The sequence below is a fragment of the Molothrus ater genome, chromosome 1 (genome assembly GCF_012460135.2).
Source record: "Molothrus ater isolate BHLD 08-10-18 breed brown headed cowbird chromosome 1, BPBGC_Mater_1.1, whole genome shotgun sequence".
NCBI lineage: Eukaryota > Metazoa > Chordata > Aves > Passeriformes > Icteridae > Molothrus > Molothrus ater.
This window is the reverse complement of record NC_050478.2, coordinates 121,945,861-121,966,672: the sequence shown is the minus strand read 5'-3', so window position 1 is coordinate 121,966,672 and position 20,812 is coordinate 121,945,861. Positions and strand designations below refer to the sequence as shown.

The following is a 20,812-nucleotide window of genomic DNA, read 5'->3' as shown; positions in this document are numbered from 1 at the left end:
GGTGCAAAGAGATCGGAGCCAGGCTCTTCTTGGTAGTGCTAGGGAATAGGACAAGAGGCAATGGGCAGAAACTGATGCATAGGAAGCTCCCCCAACCTGAGGAAGAACTTTACTGTATGGGTGACTGAGCACTGGAACAGGTTGACCAGAGATGTTGCTCAGTCCCCCTCACCGGAGATATTCAAGAATCATCTGGATGCTGTCCTTTGCCATGTGATCTAGAATAACCCTGCTTGAGTAGGGAGGTTGGACCGGGTGACCCACAGTGGTCCCTTCCAACCTTACCAATTCTGTGATTCTATAAACGGTATCCTAATCCCTGATGCAACCACTTGGTAAACTGTCTTTAATTTATATCTGACTACTCCAGTAATGCAAAAATTATACTCTGGTGCTAGTAACATGAATTCGTATGAAATTTCTGAAACAAATTAAAAACTTGTACAAGAAATCTGTAGGACTGCAATACCACATCACAGCTTACAGGTATTTTTGAAGGCCAATTCTACTGTTACATGTAGGTGGAATTTGAAGAATTCTGAAGATTTTCCACTGAATTATCAACATGTTTCAGACATGGGATCAAGAACAGAAAGGAGCCAACCACTTTACATTTTTGATACTACCTTGAATTTTGTTCTTCTCTTTCAGTAATTAAAATAAGAGATCCAAATTTCTTTCCTCAACTAATTGTTCTAATTGAAGTTATATGAAGAAAAGCTGTGCATCTTAATTAATTCTAAGGATAAAAGACTGTTTATTTTAAAGTATTTTCATACTAATCCTGTCAGATTAGTTCCAAATATAATGCATTTCATGCACAAAGTAGGCTAAATGAAACAAACAGGTAAAATAATCTCCCCAAGTATTTAAAATATACCTCTTTAATGGAATACCAATTTTATTCTTGTGCTTTTAATAGCATTCCCTTATTTCACTTACATGATGGCAAGCTTTGAGTTTCAAACAATGAAAGCATCTCCATATACAAACAAAGATAAACACCTAAGTTTTATTGTTCATTCAGATCAAATAACACAATTAATGAGTTCAAATACAAAACTAATTAGTGATCTTTAAAATGCCAGGGTGTTTGGGATTTTAAAAGAAGCCAGAATAAAAATGGAAGAATATGAAGAGTCACCGCAATCTATTTATTTTACATCCTACCAGAAGTAAGCATTTCTCAAATTTTAACCACAATGTCATTAGTGATATTAAAATCTGGCTACTGAAATAAATATAGAGCTGACCTGAATTAAGCTTTAAGCTTAATTCAAGAAGTTCTTCCACAATACTCAGAAACAGTCAGTATTTTACAGATTTAAACTAAGGACATTTTAAAACAACTTAACTCTTTGAAAGAAATTGTAAAGTTGAAAAGAAATCTCTGCATAGCTATAGACAAGACATCCTTTGTTTGCCAAAGGATGAATTAAGTCTTCAAATGCTGTTACTTAAAAATATAGGAAATTTCTTTCAATAAAAAGGGAGACTATAATTTTTTGAAAAACAGGTGTGCACAGCACCTGATTTCTCATCCAGCAGTTCCCTCATCCATGCTCTGATGTCACCAGGTTTCAATGACTGCTCTATGAGAATTCCTTGGTAAATGCAGGGTACTGAAGGGAGCACAAGAAGATGGAAGTTCATCAAGGTAAACTGATTCCCAGCACTTTGACTGGGAATCATTTGATACTACATGCAAGGTAATTCAACTTGTTTATCAAGAAAAAATATTGCTCACTTTGTCAGAAAACTACCACGAGATTTATCTTTTGGACAAGGTACCATCATCAGGGTTGGCTTTCTACATTGAGATAGGCACACACTGAAAATTTCACAAATTTCTTGGCAGTATGAACCTCCTTGAAACTATTCCTTTTGTTTTGCATAACACTGCTAGAGTGCACTTTGAAGTTGTTCATGGGTATTCATTCCACACAGAGAGACAGAGCAGAAAAAAACAAACCCTGAAATGCAATTAGCATGAATGTCAGGTTCTCAGCATCAATTCTTTTGCTCTACAAATCTGCTTGAATGGCACCACAACAGTTGTCAGCACAGGCATTTCTTTCATCAGTATCCTGTTGAAACTAGTTCACCATCAAAGAAACACAGATATGGCACTATCAGTGTTTCACAAATGTTCTCAAACACTACTCTGTCTGAAGCCAAAACCCAGCTGGGCAGGTTAAACTAAATTGTAGCAGCAGTTACTGCCTCCAGCTGCTGAGTCTTTTTCCACCCCAGAAGATTGCACCACATTTTGCAGCAAGGATGTTGCAGAAAATATGGATCTTATGACTGCTTCTGGTTTGCACCATATCACATTTACATAAACCACAACTAAAGCCAGTTTAGCTTTACATACTGGACTACAAATTTTGGAATTTAACCTCTGTCAACACAGGATTTAGGTACAGTGTGGACTGAAACCAATGTCCTGCTTATTGGAGGAGCTGCTGTTTCAGTGAGACTACCACATCTTAAATTAAAATTCATCAACAGCCAAACAAATTACATGAGGTGGGATTAATGTACCCTGAATTTAAACAGCCTCAAAGCAGATACCTACATCTGAGCTAATTATCTAAATAACTTTTGCAGTTACATAGACAAATAAGCATCTACAGAAGGAGATAATTTTAACCACCCACTTTTAACTGAGATAAACTGTGTGTTGGAGGTTCTCATTTTTCTCTACTAATTAAAGGGGACTGGCCCAAATGCAGACATCTACACCACAGACATCAAAAGCATTGTGAGATGAATCCCACCATTTGTGTTGCATGAGTGTTAAATCAAAAATGTACATTCTCATCCAAGGCGCACCAGCAGGAGTCCACCTATTACACCAAAAAGTATTGCAACAGAACTGCAAAGGCCAGTAGCTCAAAAAACATTTTCCAGCAAAAATAATTTTTAAAAAACCCTCAACAGAGGTAACATTTTAATTGGATATATTTTCACATGTTGGAAGGCAGAAAAAATCATATGGACTGGGACTATACAGAAATTAAAGAAGAGCTAAACTTCAAGCTCAGTAAAGATGGAAAAGTAAGTACAGTGGGCACCACTGAAAGTAAACATTTACCATGGCATAGTATAAATACCTCATTGCTGTATACATTCTAAATATAGGGAAAGAGTGGTAAAGTAAATACCACGGTACAGTATGGGTATTTATTTACTTTTTAAAGGAATCCACTGTATTAAGACTAATGACACTGAGAAGGAAAAAAAAAAGTTAAGATGAAACATAGAATGAGAAATGCCATGAGCAAATATGCCAGAAATACAGTTGAAAACTAGAAATGACCTGCATGGCACCAACAGAGAAAAACAGAAAGGTACACTTAAAAATTACTTCAGAGACTGATCCTGACTGTAGTCTATCTAGCCTTTTCCACTGAGCCAAATATATGTGTATTATCCACATTTTTATAATTTAAAATAGTAGCAGTACTTTCAGAATAATATTGACTTTTTTTTCCCTCTGGATTTTTATGACTGTAAGAGTAAAGAGGATCTCCTAGGTATGCAACCTAAACCTCCTGCCCTGCAATGCTAGCTGATGATTTATTGTCACATAAAAAGAAATCTCTCTCTTTCCTGTAACTACATTTATTTATTTATTTATTTCCCTGATTAACCAAATTCAGCTGCTTCATTCCTTCAATCATCTCATAAATCACATATTCTGTCTTCATAATCAATCTTATTAATCTTTTTTATTGTCTCTAGAATGGGTAGACCAGAAATGGACATTTCCATTTCAGACAAATTCCCATCAGTTTCACACACGGATAATTCCCTTTACAGATTGGTGCCACATATTATTTTTTAAGTCAGTGCAACTCCTGCATCTTTATGTTGCAGTTTTACCTCTACATTTTATCCCTTGTACTTCAACAGTTTGATTTCTTCCTCATTCCATACCTTGCAGTTAAGTTTCAGCATGTTCATCCCCAGCCATTACTTCTACTTCTCAAGTTCTAATTTTAATCATGCTCTTTAAAACAATCCCATCCTGTGCCCAGAATATATATATATATATATATATATATATATATATATATATATATATTGTGTGTGTGTATAAGTATATGTACACACACACTGCAGTTTTCAGGTGTACTCCTTGCTCACACAAGTCATAAGTGTTCAACCAAAACAGAAGAGGCTCCAACACCTTCAATCTTCTGCCTGTTTAAAAGGAGATTCTGACAATTTTCTCTCACAAAAACATCAGGGTAGAGAGTATCAAGAACTTTCCAGAGTCAAAATATGGCACCTACTACTTCCCTAACTACTGGGTGATTAAAAGAGTAAAAATGGATTGGTTTGACATGATCTCTTTTTGATGAACAGGCATTGGCAGTTTTCATCAGCTTGTCTTTGAGTCATGCTTCAGTGAGACAATTTCATCAGTACAAAAATACTGAAGGAAGTCCACGAAAACTAATCATAATTAATTAGCACATCTGAAAATCAAATAATTTTCACTCAACTGAGATGCTTACCTCCAGTCATTTGAGTCAGAAAAAAAATGTGGTCTCCCCACAGCCTGAGGTCCTTTATGCAGCAGTGACCACAAAAACTCAGGCAAAAACACCAGGCAAAATTTCTTTGAAAATAAAAGCCCAACACTACTAACTAGTACTGATATATTCTTTTAAGCACAAAGAAAGAATAGCTAAAATTGCCAAACTTTCCTCTACCAAGAAAGTTAAGACAGGCATTTTCTGCTGGAAAACTACTACCTGGCTAGAAGCGAAATGTAAGGAACTTACATGGTACCATGTGGCAGCCTGGAGTTTATAGAGCTTTAAACTGGGCAGAGATCCCTGAATAGACCTTGAGGTTTCAGCTACTCTCTTGGAAAAGAGTAAAAAGCAGGAAAACTGTGGCTTTTGCCTGGAAACAGGAAAGTGGTATATGGCCAAAAATATTGTTCCCAAACACTGAAAAAATTGCACCAATATTTAGAAGTATCTCCTTATTACAGTTTCATGTGTTTGAGCTCCTTGTGTTGAAGAAGTAAAACCAGGAATAGGAACCAGCAGATATGACTAATCACGTTTAATTCTCTGTGTACTCTAAGCATGTTAAAAACACCATGCTGGAATATTCAGCTTTCCAAGGTGTTCTGAAACAGTGCATTTTCTTTGCTGCTTTTTAAAAGGAGGGCATTGAGACTGTCTATGAGGACATGACTAAAAATCATTCACTTCTATATTCTAACAGGAATAGAAGAGAAGCAACAGCATGAAAGCTGATCTTAATTTCTCTAGTTTGTCCATTGTCAAATTATGAATTGCACACATTCATTACAAATAGTATTCATGAATATGTATAGCTAATCACAAACTGACCAGAGCACAGGTCCTTACCTCAAATCCTAGTAGTGATTACCAGGTTAAACTCACTGTGACTGATTGCTTTCATACAGCAGTTTTAGACATGTTACAGAATTTCCTGGACTTTGAACAGGAATTAGCTGTGGTATCTCAAATATGTGTCAAACTAAATGCTTTTAAAAGATGACCACTGTGTTTTGACATAAGTGAATTGAACTTACTGCCAGAAAGCATTCATTGATCATTTGTGACCTGGCATTACTCTCAGAAATATTTTCAAATAAAATCTCAAAAAAACATTGGAAAATGTATTAAAGGAATCCCTGACCACTTGAAGATCCAACAGGGAATTCAGGACAAATCTACTGTGATATGTATCAGGCAGCCAAATTCGGGATTTAACAGCCTCATTTGAAGAAACTGTTATCTTCTTTCATAATAAAGTGAAATTTATCCATCTTTATATTACTAGAGGATAGTCTTTTGCTTGAATCACACTTTTTTAATGATAGTGACACACCAAATCTAAGGCTGATTATATTTACATAGAACAGGATAACTTCATACCTAACATTTCAATGAAATAATGTTGGGAAATATTTTTTTTTCTCAATTAAAAAGAAAAAAATTAGCTGAGGAACATCCGAGGCAAATATCATAAAAATGGCAGGCAACAGGGACTATTCAGGGAGCTACTTTCATAGATTTCATTGATCCTTTCTGTGTTCTGTTCATATGTTATACTTTAGCTTAGATTCTGCTACTACTGATTAATATTTAATGATCTTCTTTAATTTGGGGACAAAAAACTTCTCAAAAGGAAAAGATGAACAGTGTCTGTCCTGTGTTGCTAATTATTTTATTTTGGGAGAGCTCCCTTAAACTTTGAGACAGTGAGCCTTTTTGCTACTTTCCACTTTCAGTTTCTTTACTTGGAGTTGCTTAGTTGTTGTTGGCATTACATCAATAGAAGTCATACCACTTTTTTTCCTTGGCCACTTCACATTGCACAATCCTTTGCTAAAACTGCCAGGGAGAATAAGAGGATAAGTCAACGTCACTGTGTGCTTTGATGCAGAGTCAGTAGCCTTTGAGCACAGGCAAAGGAGCTGAAGCACTTCCACCAATCTTTGAAGTGAAGCAGAAAAGTGGAAAACCAGAGGGAAAGAGGGCAGGTTCACTCTGAATAGAGCTGCTCTGTTCTTGGCACCCAAAGTGCTCTTCAGCCACTTAGGCAATTCCACAAACCAAAGCCCTCTGCTCAAAAGGAACAGGAATTGTTTTTAATCAAGCATCCCTGAAGAGTTTTGGCAAGATGGGTAAGATACACTAAACAGAGACATCAAAATGTTTTGTCAGAAAGGTCTAGGAAATTTAAAAGGGCACTTCAGAACAGAAAAATTCACCAAAACATGAATATGCATGGTGAAGGTCTTCCTTTATGTTTTCTAATGCTGTTTCAGTTCTCCTAGGGATACTACAAGAATAAATAAAACCTCATCTTGGAGCTTACAGATACACATAGAGAGGAGCTGCTACTCCCTGATTAAACTGATCGTAAAACCTAAATGCATCACAAAACAGCAAGAAAATTTATTTTGATCCCTATTTTGATCCCTTATTCATGCCTATGATGCCATGAATAATCTTTTACTATTATGCAAGAGCTCTATGCACTAGTGGGTTCATATTTATCCAAAGTCCAATGGTTTCTATTTAACTATAACAGAAGATTGCCTACAGGAAAATTTAAAAAAAATCTGAATAAGCAAGATTTCCTATTTTTTTTTCTTCTGAAGTCTTCCTGAAGGTACTGAAAGGGACGCAAGTCTTCAAGCCTCCCAAAATATAAAGTCCTTCATAGAAGTCATGAATTAGTCATGGTTTTGAAAGGAATTATATGGTATTAGCACTTTCAACACATCACTACCAAGCTTTTCAAAGACCTACAGAAATATTATACCAAACATTATACTAAACTAAGAAAAAATATTTCTTTTTTCCCCTCCTCTGTGAACAAAATATGGGTTCAACACTGCTGCCAGATACACATCCAGAATTTTCCTGAAGAACCACACAGCTATATGGTACAGCTATACACAAAATATGTACAGCTATAAACAAAATATGCACAGCTATACACAAATAAATATTCTAATCTGAACTGTTTTAAAAGCACCTCTAGAACTTTGTACTTTCCTCACAAGTCTTCCAAAGTAAAACTTTATAGAAGCAAGTTATGGGCTTTGCAATGCCATCCCTGGTATTTATTGGCAGGATCTGGCCAAAAGACTAGAGATAACAAAATAAGCAAAGACTTCCTTGCCCTAGAAGACACCGGTGTCTCCAATTACAGTAATTACAAAATGCAGTGCATGGCTTGGGGCCAAGAAATACCAGGTTGAAATGCTCTGCTATCTATCAAGCTGAAACCTGAATACTCTTTAAGTACAGCAAAGGCACAAGCAAGGAATGAGGATCTCACATTAATCATTTGACTTCTTTCTTTGGGAAAATATGTATGAAATCAAGGAATGAATACTAAAAGAAGGATTCAAAATAGAGTGCATATAAATTCATTAACCAAAATTACTTTTGTGAATATTATTCTTGGTGATTTATTTTATTTTGCAAACTACAACTGTTTGGAATATAGAGGAATTAACAACTTCCACTATCCAAATAATAATGATGATTTTTATAGTCTTGACTGCAATAATCACGAAGGAAAGCAGTTTTCATTAATATATTCAGATTTAATAAGGTGCAAGGTTACCAATGAAATTATTGGGAAAAATGTTTCCCAATTTCAGTTCATGATAGACAACTAATGCTTCAAAAAACAATATATATTAGGAGTCAGGAAATTTTTTACCTTTTTATTAAGCCTTTACAAACTAGTAAGAATTTATTAATATGCAGCAAACCCTTTCTAACTGAATAAGAGAACTACTTCACATGAATCCACAACAAACCCTATATCAAAGCACAATGGTTCCCATTTTTTCCTTAAAGGATAGGTCTTTGGCAAGAGAGGCTGGGCAGGCACAGGCAGCTCCAGCACAGCAGAGGGCCAGGCAAGGACACCTGAGCACTGCAGAGCAGCAGAGCCACAGCCCCCCTGCTCTGGTCAGACTGAACAGGGCCAGCAGCCCTTGGCCATAGTTTCCAGTATGTCTCTTCCACACGGATGTACCCCAAGTGCACACATGGTGTGAAGGCCACACTGGTGGCAACAGCCCAGGTGGGACATGCTGAAAGCATGACACAATGCTCTAAGCTCTGCTCAGGTGCTTTAGAGGGGGAGCAGGGAAATCTCATTCCTCTCTCCTCTCTTTCCAGTGCTGTTAAATTCATGTGCGCAGCAAAGAGAAAATGTTCCTTACACCTTTCTTTAAAAGGAGGCAATCCAAATAAAAAATATACAGCATGCATTTGCCATGCATTTTCATAACACACAGTTCATCATAACATCAAAAAAAGATTTTTCTTTTTCTATTTAAGTCATAATGTCAACAACCCAAAAACTCTCTCAGCTTTGAAGGAGGAGGTCTAGGAAAGAATGATCTAACATGCAGTCATAAGGTCATATAAGGCCACTGCAGAAGAGTTTAATGAATTTTCGCAGTACTGTTCCCTACAGAGGAGCTTATACACATTCCCACACCAGAATTCTTCCATACAGGAAAAGAGACAGAAGGTGAGGTGGAGGATCCAAATCAGCCTTAAGAAACAAGAGCCAAAACTGAAAACACTGACAGCATCAAATTGCCAGGACCAAACAATATCCTTCAAGAACCAGGAAGAACTTGCTCATTAACCTTCTGATTACTGTGCAGTACATTATCTCTCTTGTTACCACATTAACAAAAACCAGCACATGGTTGATAATATTTTTAAAAGCTTCTAGAAGATCCTGAGAAACCACAGACTAAAAACTGACTTCCACTGGAATGATTTTATAGGGCAAGTTAAAAAAATATGAAATAAACAGATAATTACTCCCACATATATTACACCTTGAAGGTGTCAACATATAAATGCAGTGAAGTTTTCCACAGAGTTCCTAAGTTACTTAAAAATAACAAACAAAATTAAGCTATCATAAGGAAAAGGAAGAAGTGATAAATGACAGAGAAGGGACTTGAGAATACAAAATAGTTTTCAGATTCCCTGCAAGATGTGTCCATGGTCTCTGCAGCACACCTTCTCCAAAAAAGCCCAAGAAAAGAGAGTGCAATATAGTGTTCACTATTTAAGATAGGTAAAAACAGGATAGGAAAAATAAAAGATAAAGACAGGAGACTCATTAATGCTAAGTGATTGGACAACAAAATTATTTATAGCATTCAATGTGAATGAATGCAAAGTAATAAGGACATTGCTGGAGATAACAGCCAACTATATTTACACAGGGGTGTAGTAAATGACTTAGCACATTAGAAAGATCTTGAAGTCATTGTGAATAGCTGTATGAAACATGTCAGCTGTAGGACACTAAGTCAAAAAGTAAAAGAATATTAGAAATTATTAGGAAGTGAAGAAAATAGATACAAGTATAGCAATTTGCAGTATGCCATAACTATCCACAGTTTGGTTCGTCCCTTTTGCATTAAAAGGAAAACAGGACAACCATTGCAAAATGGAACAGCTTTTCACATAGAACAGTTTTCAAGTAAAGGAATTAGGATTCTTCAGCTGAAAGCCTTGTGATCACTGCGGAAATTACTATTTCTCACAATAAAGAAAAATAAGGCATCAAATAGAAGAAGTTTAAAGGAAAAAAAAAATCTACTTTTTCACCCACTACATAATTAAATTTATAGAGCTTTGCAAATTGATGCCATGGATTCAAAAAACACAAGTGGACTCAGAAGCTTTCAGATTGATAAAGAAAATTTAATGTGAGAGTATTCCATCTGATGCAAAGAGTACAAGAGCAGATTGAGGAAGTCCCTTAGCTGCTGTTTGCTGGAAGCTGGGGTGCTTCATTGCAGAAGTTCACATGCTTTATTCTTATCCTCTTATCTTAGGAATCCATTACTGCTCACCACCAGAGCCACAGTACTTGGGAAGATGACCTATTCATACAGTAAGTTCAGCCAGACAACCATGAGAACACTTTGTTCATTAGACCTAGCTGCTGCGAATCTGCCTGTACTGCAACTTTAGGTCTCTGAACTATGACAGCCAGTAATGCTTGCTTTTTCAAAGCTAATGGAAAGAGTGTACAGCTCAGTAATGCATGCAACTTTTTCATTTTCCTTGGGTTTTTTGGGGGGGGTTTTTTGGCTTTCTTTGGTTGGGGTTTTTTGTTTTGGGTTTTTTTTTTTTTTGGTTGGTTGGTTGGTTTTTTGGGTTTTTTTGGTTTGGTTTGTTTTGTTTTTAATAGAACCAAGGTCTTATGCTGCAGGCCTTATCTCAAAGGTAAAGCTGGACTTTGTAAGTGAGTAATAAAACCAATACCTCCTACCCAATGTGGTTCTCAATCCCACCCATTCCTCAGTTATGCATTCCAATGTTCTTTTATCAGCACTGGTACTCATCTGATTCTGCTGCACAGGGAGATAGTGTCATGACTCAGAATGAAAAAAAAAACAACCTAAAATACATTTTGTAAAATTAAAACTGATTCTTCAAGTACTTGGATCAGTCTCATCATCAACTCAGGTGCATTCCTTCAGCAGGAGTAGGACAGAAGCACTTCAGCCAGAGCTGCCTTTTAGTCTGGAATATCTCAGGTAACCTAACAGTGCAGTGAGAGCATGCAGCCCCCACATACTTCTCCCAGCACTCTTGGATATCTTAAATTTCTCAACTCTACCACACATTTATAGAGATACAAGTTTATCAGGGAGGCACCTGGACCTTGATCATCTCCATTCAGGTTTGGTGAGACATAAAACTTCACTCCCTCAAGCAGAACTAGCTCTATTCACAAGGAGAGGGTTTACTAATACAAAGGGCAGTTTACAGGGACATGAGTGTGCCAAGAGCAGGAGACCTGTTTGCCAGCATGTCTATATTAATAAACGACACCAAAAGTAGACAAAAAGTATTTCAGCTGCATTCATTTATCTTGCTAAACATCAGGCATTTAGATGGATGGTTTCCCTCTTCTGGAGCACTAATAATTATCTTTGTTAAGACATTGAAAGGAAAATCTCTAAGAGTACCATAAAAATATATGTGTAAACAATCAGCAGTCCTGTCCTTTCCTCATTCTGCTCAAGCAGCATGTGGTTCCCACTGTCTTCTGAGCCCTCCTGTCCCCATTCCCAGTATCAACTCTCACCTCCTTCCTCCAGATACCATCTTCCTCCCCACTTACTAACAGGTTTAAACTTTTCAAATAGCCTCTCTTAGCAAATGTCTGTGCTCTTAACCTCCTTCCATATACTTCTGATCCAAATCACAGTCACAGGTCTTAGAGCATTTGAGGAATGGATATGGTTAATCTTTCTCTCCATCACAATGATTTCTCAACACCTGCTTGATCACCCAGGCTCTCTCCACACCCTTCTCATACCCTCCACAGGTACCTATCCCTCTGACCACACACTTTACACAGACCCTTTCACAGGTCTCAAACCCCTGCCTATCCTAATCCCTCATTCCCTAGGATATTATGCCAAAATTGAATCCCACTCTCTTGAAAGCTGCTACCCTGTTCTGAGTAACATCCTTGATGTTAAAACTGGGTAATTGTTTTTCCATGCTACTTGTACTCTCTGGCTCAGACATCCTTGGAGAGCACAGAAAAAACAACAAAACCAAAAAAACTTGTTCCAGATGTAGACCCAACACAGAGTTTAAGCCCAAGTGTGTGCAGTGCTGGAGGAATCTTTGAATAAAACTGTCAAAAACCTTACTTCTGTGAGTATATCCATATTCTCCTTTCCAAGATATATAAGACAGGCAAATGTAGTATGGCATTAGGAATGGAAAAAGCCACATAATTACAAATACCTATGCTTTCAGAGAATCTCAAGAAAAAGGCTTGCAGTATTTTAACAAGGGAAAGCAACAGTCTTCCCAATTCTTCTTTTACAAAAAACCTTAATAGCTTGTTTTTGAGCTTTCCAGAAAAAAGCTGGCCTGAGTGACTGGGAACAAAATGTTAACCTCTATTACAGCAAGGTCTGAAAAAGTTGCAACAGAAAACAAAGTTTATGAATATGTGCAGACAATTGTAACTGAATGGGTTAAAGGGGTTTCGGGTATTATCATCCCTTTGTTTGGAGATGATATGTGGCAATATATCCTGTGATTTCATTCCTGACGACTCACATACAATAACACTCACATAGGTAAACTTAAGTTAAACTGTCTTTAATGGGGGATGGACTAAAGAACATTTAAAGGTCTCCTCCGACCCAAACCATCCTGTGATTGTACTGATGGTTTAAGCAAGCAAGGCTTCTCCAGGACCCATATATACTCAGTTCAAACAGATCTCCAACCTGAAAGACACCACTCCAGTCTAGGAAAGATATTTTTATCTGGAAATGTGTTAATATGAACCTCTGTCATGGAAAGTGACAAGAAATCTGTAAAATATTTGATATAAACAACTCAACCTATACCAATACTCTTTCTCTGGTGCATGAACAGATAAGTCAAAAATATACCATGTGGACACAGGAAAAAGGTGCAGAAAAAAGAAAAGTTGCCCATTTTTGTTAAAGCTCTAGACTTCTTAAAAGCTCGAATTACCTGATTTCATCTACTTAGCAAGGAGAGATAGAATTAGCCTTGAACTATGGCATAAAAACAAAGTTCAGAAACATGGAACTTACTGCCACTAATAATAGGCCAAATATAGAGGCTTCTTAAGGAAAAAAAAAAAAAAAGCAACAGAAATTATATTATTAACTTGAACACAGAAATATACAGCCCTCCAGTAACATGTGCCAACTTAAATAGAAGACGTTCTTGTTGTAAGATTCTCATTTTGTTCAGAAATGCCATCCAACCTAGAAGCATGGGAAAGAATACATGCATGCTATCTTGAAATTTCATTGCTCAGTACTCTTCTCAGATGCTAACCTTTTAGGCCACAATTACAATCAACTCAATAGAGTACTGCAATTTTGGAAATTGGCCCCTAACACTGAGGAACTGACACTTAAATTTAGCAGAGCTATGAGAGATTAAACACATTAATGTAAGTAGAGCATGACACTTAATCCACAAACAGGCATTTTTATCTCACAGTTCATACCTGTACAAAAAAAAAAAAGACAAACAAGTGACAAGTACTTTAAAAGAGAAAACAAGCAAGCTAAGACTGAAAGTATGCTGTTTTATAAAGTGATAGCAACTATTCTAAGAACATTTTTTTCTGCATGTCACTATCCATTTTTCCTTACCATATATTCCATATTGGAAGCTGGTGGATACACCTGACCCCGTAATTTATTATGAAGATCCAAGATACTTTGCATATCACTGTCTGTGATAGCCCTTTTCCCTCTCTGCTTGGCGATCCACCACTCACCATCTTCATCCATGTACTTTTCCAAAAGTTCCTCTAAGAGCGTGGCATTGGGAAGAACCATTGGAGAAACTGCTTGAGCTATGAATAGCAAGGTAGTTACTCTGAGCCATTCCTGTACTACATACTTCATGATGAATGATCTCAAAATGCTCAGGAGTTAGCTCCAAGACAAAGTCTTTCTTCCAGGTTTGCTGGCTGTAAATGCATAAGAGAGAGTAATGTAATTTGTAGACTGAAGGACTGGCCTGTATGGACTCATTAAGCAACAAAATCTTTAGTTCATACAGATTTTGTAACTGTTGTTCAAGGGGGAGAAAGCAGGATGCTGCATTTTTTACTCTAAAAGTGCACACTGTTGATTTGGGAAGATAGCTTATCTTCAGCCTTATGAACTTCTGTTTGTTCAAGTGGTTTTATATATTACATTGACATGCACATTTCAGTGCCTGCATGCAAAAAGCATGCTTTTCATATCTGCTTAAAAGGAGCCAGACATCAATGAAGATTAGACTGTTGATAAGGTCTTCCAGTATTGGAACTTAACAAAAGAAGGTTAAAGGCTTGCACTCATTGCCAAAGTGTAAACTGAAATCCACAATTAACTTGATACAAAGAATCCCCTCTTAGCGCATTTCAAAAGATGACCTTGATTAAAGCTTTTGTTTTACGATTTCCAAAACCCTAATTAAACTAAAGATATTCAACTCGGACACGAAAACGGGGGAGACGGCGTTTTTCTACTCATCAAGCAAAGGAAAGCACTGAAAACTCGCAGAAAAAGTAGCGCCACATGCAAGAATGCGATACTCTAACAACGCCTACTACAAGACTGAGTGCTTTAGGCAGCAAAGCCGAGGTCGCTCCTTCTCCCTGGGCGAGGACGCGCGAATCCGGCCACACCGGACCCGGCGGCCGGGATGGAATCACAAAGAGGCGCTCGGGCAGAGCCGAGCGCTCCCCAGCGCGCCGCCCGCGCCCGGCCCCGCTCTCGGCGGGGCAGCCGACCCGGCCGGAGCGCCCCCGGCCGCCGGGCCTGCCGCCGCCGCGGGAGGATGCTGCGGGGAGGATGCTGCCCCCGGCCAGTGCCCTTACCGCTCCGGCGGCGGCTGCCTGCTCTCCCCGCAGCCAGCTTCGCTCCGCCGCCGCCTCCTCGCCACGCCCGCCTCGGGCCGGGGGCGCGGGCACGGCCTCGCCCCGCCGGCTGCGGCGGAGCGGCGCTGGGAGCGGCGCGGCGGGCGCGGACGTGTCCAGCAGCGGAGCCGCGGCGCGGCGCTGCCGCCGAGCTCAGCCGCCGCCGCAGCCTCCCCCGCCCGCCTCCGGGTCGCCACCACCGCCCCGAGTCGCTCCACGCTTCTCCCCACGGCTCCCGCCCCGCCGGGCATTTATCGCAGGCGGCGGTGACGTGCGGCGGACACCCCTCCCCGGCATCCCGCGGGGCGGGACGGCCGCGCTCCGGGCACCGCGCCCGCCCCCGGCCCCGGCCCCAGCACCCGCGCCCCGGCACCGACATCGGCACCCGGGGGCGGCGGAACCCGCAATAGCTCCCGGGGCGATTCCTGGAGTCCGGCGGGCAGCAAGGGCTGGCTGGCACCGCAGCCTCAAGCAGAAGCTGGCCGCGGTCCTGCAAAAGCGATCGCCCAGAAAAGTCGAGGGGGGCCCCGTCCCCAGCCGCCTCCATCCTTGGCAGCAGGCAAGAGGATGCTAAGCCGGCCTGCTCCTGCTGAGACTCAGGAAACAGTAAAGCCTATGAGCTCCGCAAAAGTCCAGGACATGTGAATATGGCTGGAGGTATCAGGACGGGAATTTTATTGTGGATTCAAACCAGCTACATGAGACTTCTCTTTGCAAAGTAGAATTCAAAAGTTTGTAAGCACTCATTGCTGTGCCAAGCAAGAATAGGCATCAGATACATACTTTTTGTTGTATCAAAGTCTTCTAGACTGAAATTTTTTGCGAGCAGATGGGGTTGACATTTCATTTACTTAGTATAATTTGTTACACTGAGCTAACGGCTGGATTGACCAACTTCCAGTCTTCACAGGACTGCTGTATCAGCTTCCAAAAGTTTTCTGTATTTTCATTTTCAGAAACTGAGAGGCTGAGGTTAAAATTCATCAGAATCCAGCTGGCTTCAGACCAGCTCTATAAATGCTTCCAAATTTCATGGGCCCAAGAGAAACAATGCCATGCAAGTAACACACTGCTGCTTCTTGTGCTCTCTCTTTCTCAGTTTTAGTTATAATTTCCCTAAGGGCTTTGGAACTAAGTGCAGGATGCTATACATAGTCTTTTACCTACACACTTTTACTTGCACACTTACATACACGTTCAAAAGTTCTTATGCTCCATATTGGTTTTTTTCTTGCAATCCTGGAATTGGATTTCTGTGCTCAAGTATTGGGCACTAAACTTTTTTAATAGCAAAACTGTGTGAGGTAAAACGCCACTCTGCAGCTGCATACACAAGCTAGATGCAAGATTTTTCAGTGTTTATGTACCAGGATTACTTATCACTTGTCATTTTGGGTACAGAAGAATGAGCCATACTTACAGAATGAGCCATGTTCTTACTTACATACTTACTTCTGGCCATGCAGAAGAGTTTAAAGAAACAGGAAGGAAACAAAATATTAGAAGCTTTTGCTGGAGTCTATATGTCACATCTGGATTATTTTTTTTTAAATATTCACATCACTTTTGTATTGCTATATCTTGTTTCCATCACCTTTAGGCCTCTGGAGGCCAAAATGCAGATTCTGTTCTGTGTAGGGTCACAAGTGTTATTTCAATATAAAGCAGCAGAATAGCTGTATTATTAGACCCAGTAATGCTTGCACACAAGAAACTGAAAAATTTTAAGAGAGTGAGGATATTTGTGGGGTTCACATCAACTGGAAGTTGCATTAGTCGCCCCTTTCCATCAGCAGTGGATACTTGCTGGGCTTCAAACAGAATATAGATCAAATATCACTTACTGTCTTTGATTTTGAGTATTCATCATACTTTTCCTTAAAGCACTTGATCATATTTGGTCTTTGTCAAATTGAAGACATTGTTTTATGATGCAAGTTTCAGATTCATTAAAATAAATCCTAATGCAAAAAGAGGCCTCATTGAAATAGTTTTTTTTTTTTCTTTTGTTGGTTATCAATTAATTTTTCAGCAAATGAATAAACCCTTTTCACTCCATGACTGGGCCCTTTGAGTTTGATTTATGGCTGTATGGTTTGTGGTCACATAAAAGTGTTATGATTTTGACAAACAATATTTTGACACATCCACTAATTTTTGTATATTAGTATAATTAAACATTGCTGGATCTCTTAATCAGAATTGGAGTGGCCCTTTTCTCTTTTTTTTTTTTTTTTTTTTTGTATTGTTTGCTTTTTTGGATTAGTTTAAACCTCTGCCATTGGATACATAACTGCCGCCCACAATTTAAAATTATTATAATAAACAGTTAAGCACCATTACATCTCTTGAAACTAAAAATAAGCAACCTCCCTTACCAAAGGCACATGCAGACAGTGCATGTGCAAACAGATGGACTGACTGTTTTCTGAATAATTGTCACAGCAACAACAAAAGTTGCAACCAAAAACCCACTTGAAAGAAATTAATAAGAGGTCACCAGGTACATGCTGGACAAACACAGACAATTTGGCAGAAGATTCTGGAAAGGAAGATTTTAGCCTCAACTTTGGCTAAAAGAGATTTAAAGTGTGAGAGGAAAAAAGTATCTTCTGCTGACGGAATCTTCCTGAATTTGATGAGAACAAGTTCCAGCAGTCATTGTAAATAAACAAGGGTATGAATAAAGGATACTTCACTTCACCATCAATTTGCTTTCCTAATAGAAAGAAAACATGGAGTATGCAAATATGGGTAATTGGGCTAAGAAAGAGTGACACTGCCAATTAAGGAAGACAAGGAAAGACTGTGATACATATAAAGAATATTTAACAAGTAGGCTGAATTATAAGAGCTGGAATTTCATTTAGAACAGAAGGAAGAATCCAAATCAAGGCCATTTTCCTGTTGATTTTAAGTGTTTTTAGTTAATCCAACTTGTGATATTCTGCTTGATATTAGAACATCACAGCACTGTATTGACTAACCACTAAAAAGTCTGATCCATTGCAGCGATTTGGGAACATCTTGTATTTTACCCAAAAATTAGACTCACACAAACAGTGTTTAATTGTTACCTAGTCTTGACAGTGACTAAAAAGGCAACTAATAATCATGGGAACATTTTTTTGTCAGAAAGACCTGCTGTACACCTGAAGTTTAACCCCTGGAGGTGTACATTACTGAGTTTATCACAAACCTGCTGTCAGACACACAAACTCCAGTGACTCCCAAATCAGGACCCCCATCTGCCTGTCTGTACTAACACTGTGGCCAATTGTTTCAGACTCACACAAAAATGGCCAAGCAGGAGACATTTCAAGAGAGACGTCTGAAGAGTGAGAGACCAATTTTCAGATTTAGTCTCTTCCTAATGTGGAGCAGGTTATTGAATGCTCCTTTGCTGAGATCTAATATGCCTACCTTTGCTGAGATCTAATATGTTGCTGAATGGTCTGAATTGATTTTGCTTTTGGTGACTCTTGTTTAATCTGTTCTTTTTTAAATTTTTTTTCATAATTTTTTGCATAGAGAAGGTAAATATACCCATGAGAAAGTCGCTGATTAAAATGGACGAACTCTGCTCAAAGCCTTGCTTTAAGCTTTTGCACAAACTGTCCAAAACTGTTTTGTTTTGTTGTTTTTGTGGGGTTTTTGTTTGGTTGGTTGGTTTTTTTTTTTTTGTTTTGTTGGGTTTTTTTTTTTTTTGTTTTGTTTCTTTTTTTTATTTTCTGCTCAGATTTAAAAAAAACAAAAAGACTTCTGGGGAGGACAACAAATGAAGAGATGATGGATGTCAGTATTCCTGCTGTTCTGGGTGTGGTTACAATACTGTGCAAGATTATTCCAGTGCTGCAAAATCTTTTGATAGATGGATCATTTCAGCCACAAATATCTTGGACACATCCATGTTGAAGACTTTGTGAACTGACTTCTCCTTGAGAAGCACAGTTTTATTGGTAGTTCAGAGACAGAACTCAGGCGGAAAAAGCCTCACATACACACACATACACACGCACAAACACACACAGAGGGGGAAAAAAACCCAAAAAACAAACAACAACAACAAAAAAAACAGAACAAAACAATTGTGGAAATGAGGAATAGCTTTCCTTTGGCTAGATTTACAAGAAAAAAAAAGATTCATTAAGATCCTGTACCACTTATCAGCAGTTGTACAAGTGCCTGGACAAATTGCATTTACCAGGGAGCATTTCCATGCATTTTCCTTTACCTTCCATACTTTTTCCTTTTGGCATTACTGTACATTCGATGGTAAAGTTTGTGCTACATAATGCTCATTCAAGTGTTGGTCATCTTTAGATATTGGAGCATCATAGAGAAAATTTTGTGCCCATAGCTTTTGCTGGTATGCCAGCAGAGCTCCCAAGGATCGTATTAACCATCCATCTCTCAGAAAAATATTTAAAAGACTAGTATCTAACAGATACTTGTAGCACATCACAGTTCCTGGCCTTCAGGAAAAGTAGCCATGTCGGGTATCATGTACTATCCATTGCTAAGATAAAGAGCAAGATTGGCAGAAATGTTTTTCTGCACCACCCTCACCAGCTATTTCACAAAAGCAGATGGAAAAGTAATCATATAAATCTGTAAAAGTGAATAGTCAAATATAAATTGCTATATAAAGATATATAAAACTATGAAATGAAGTCATGCAATGATTCCTAGAACAATTAGTTGAACATAAGGTTTTATACTTGTTAGGAATAGATGGAATTAAGCTTTTACTTTTTTGTTACTAGTTTAAAAAAATTAATTTTAAAATTTTAATACAGTGATTGCATGAGGACAGAACTATTATTTTATATCATTGTATTACTTTGAAAAAGGCATTCTTGTGTATTTACAGGGATTGGAAGCAATTATTTCTACTAAGGGGAGCTTCTACTCTGCTTCTAATTGAGACTAAGAACTGTTTATTTTTTTAGTTGGATTTTGTCTAAGATCAACAATGAACAAAAGTTATCATCAATTAACATTCTTCAACTGGTATGAAATCCAATAAAGATTTTAACCAATGGGGAAATGTCAGAGCTGCAGGCCACTGGGGAGCTGGTGTAAATGGAAGGCAGGATATCATTAAAAAGAAAAATGTCATGATTTAAATTACTCTGAAGATACATTTTAAAAGAAAGATACAGGATATTGTTCTGATTTCTGAACTGTATTTTATTATGTAACTGGTTAATTTACTCCACTTGCCTCTTAAGTGCATCGAGATCAAAAAGTATCTTGTTTACCAAACAAAAAGCTCTTGAAATAAAGAACAATTGGACTCCTTCAAAATAGTCTCTGACATTAGATTTTAGTACACAGAATCATTATTTCAATATGGCTGTTCATAAAATAAAACAAAAGACACATACTGCCTTTTCCTTTGCACTGTATCACAAGAGATGATCAGCCAGCATCTTAAGGTATAGGTTTCCATTTCCACCCTTCTCTAAAAGAATTTGAGCCTGATTGCCCATGATTAATTTCCCCAACCTGTACATTAGAGTGAGTCAGAACAACATTCTCTCTGTCACTTCTATTTCACAAAATAATCAAGTATACTTTGAGCCAGGAGGATGTGTAGTAACACTTCTGTAACCCAGTGACAAGGGCACTTCTGGTAAAATGAAGTCACACAGAAAACCAATATTTACATTTAATCTATGTGAAATAAAGAACTAATTGTGGCAGGTTTATGGTACCTTATATATTCTTATTGATGTAGTCTCACATTTATGCTCACTCTCAAGCTCACCACCATATGCTTTTTTTTGTTTTGGGGGAATAGGGTACTTTTGAG

The 20,812-nt window shown here is 38.3% G+C and overlaps 1 protein-coding gene across 1 annotated transcript in view; it reads right to left on the bottom strand.

Moving 5' to 3' along the window:
- CRISPLD1 (cysteine rich secretory protein LCCL domain containing 1) overlaps positions 1-15,062 on the bottom strand; it is a 38,235-nt gene extending 23,173 nt beyond the window's left edge. The window contains exons 1-2 of the mRNA XM_036379278.2: positions 14,956-15,062; positions 13,736-14,058 (exon numbers count right to left, since the gene is read on the bottom strand). Of these exons, the coding sequence (XP_036235171.2) occupies positions 13,736-13,993 (258 nt within the window). The 5' untranslated portion in view covers positions 13,994-14,058; positions 14,956-15,062. The remainder of the gene's footprint in view (positions 1-13,735; positions 14,059-14,955) is intronic.
- Positions 15,063-20,812: the final 5,750 nt, after the last annotated feature.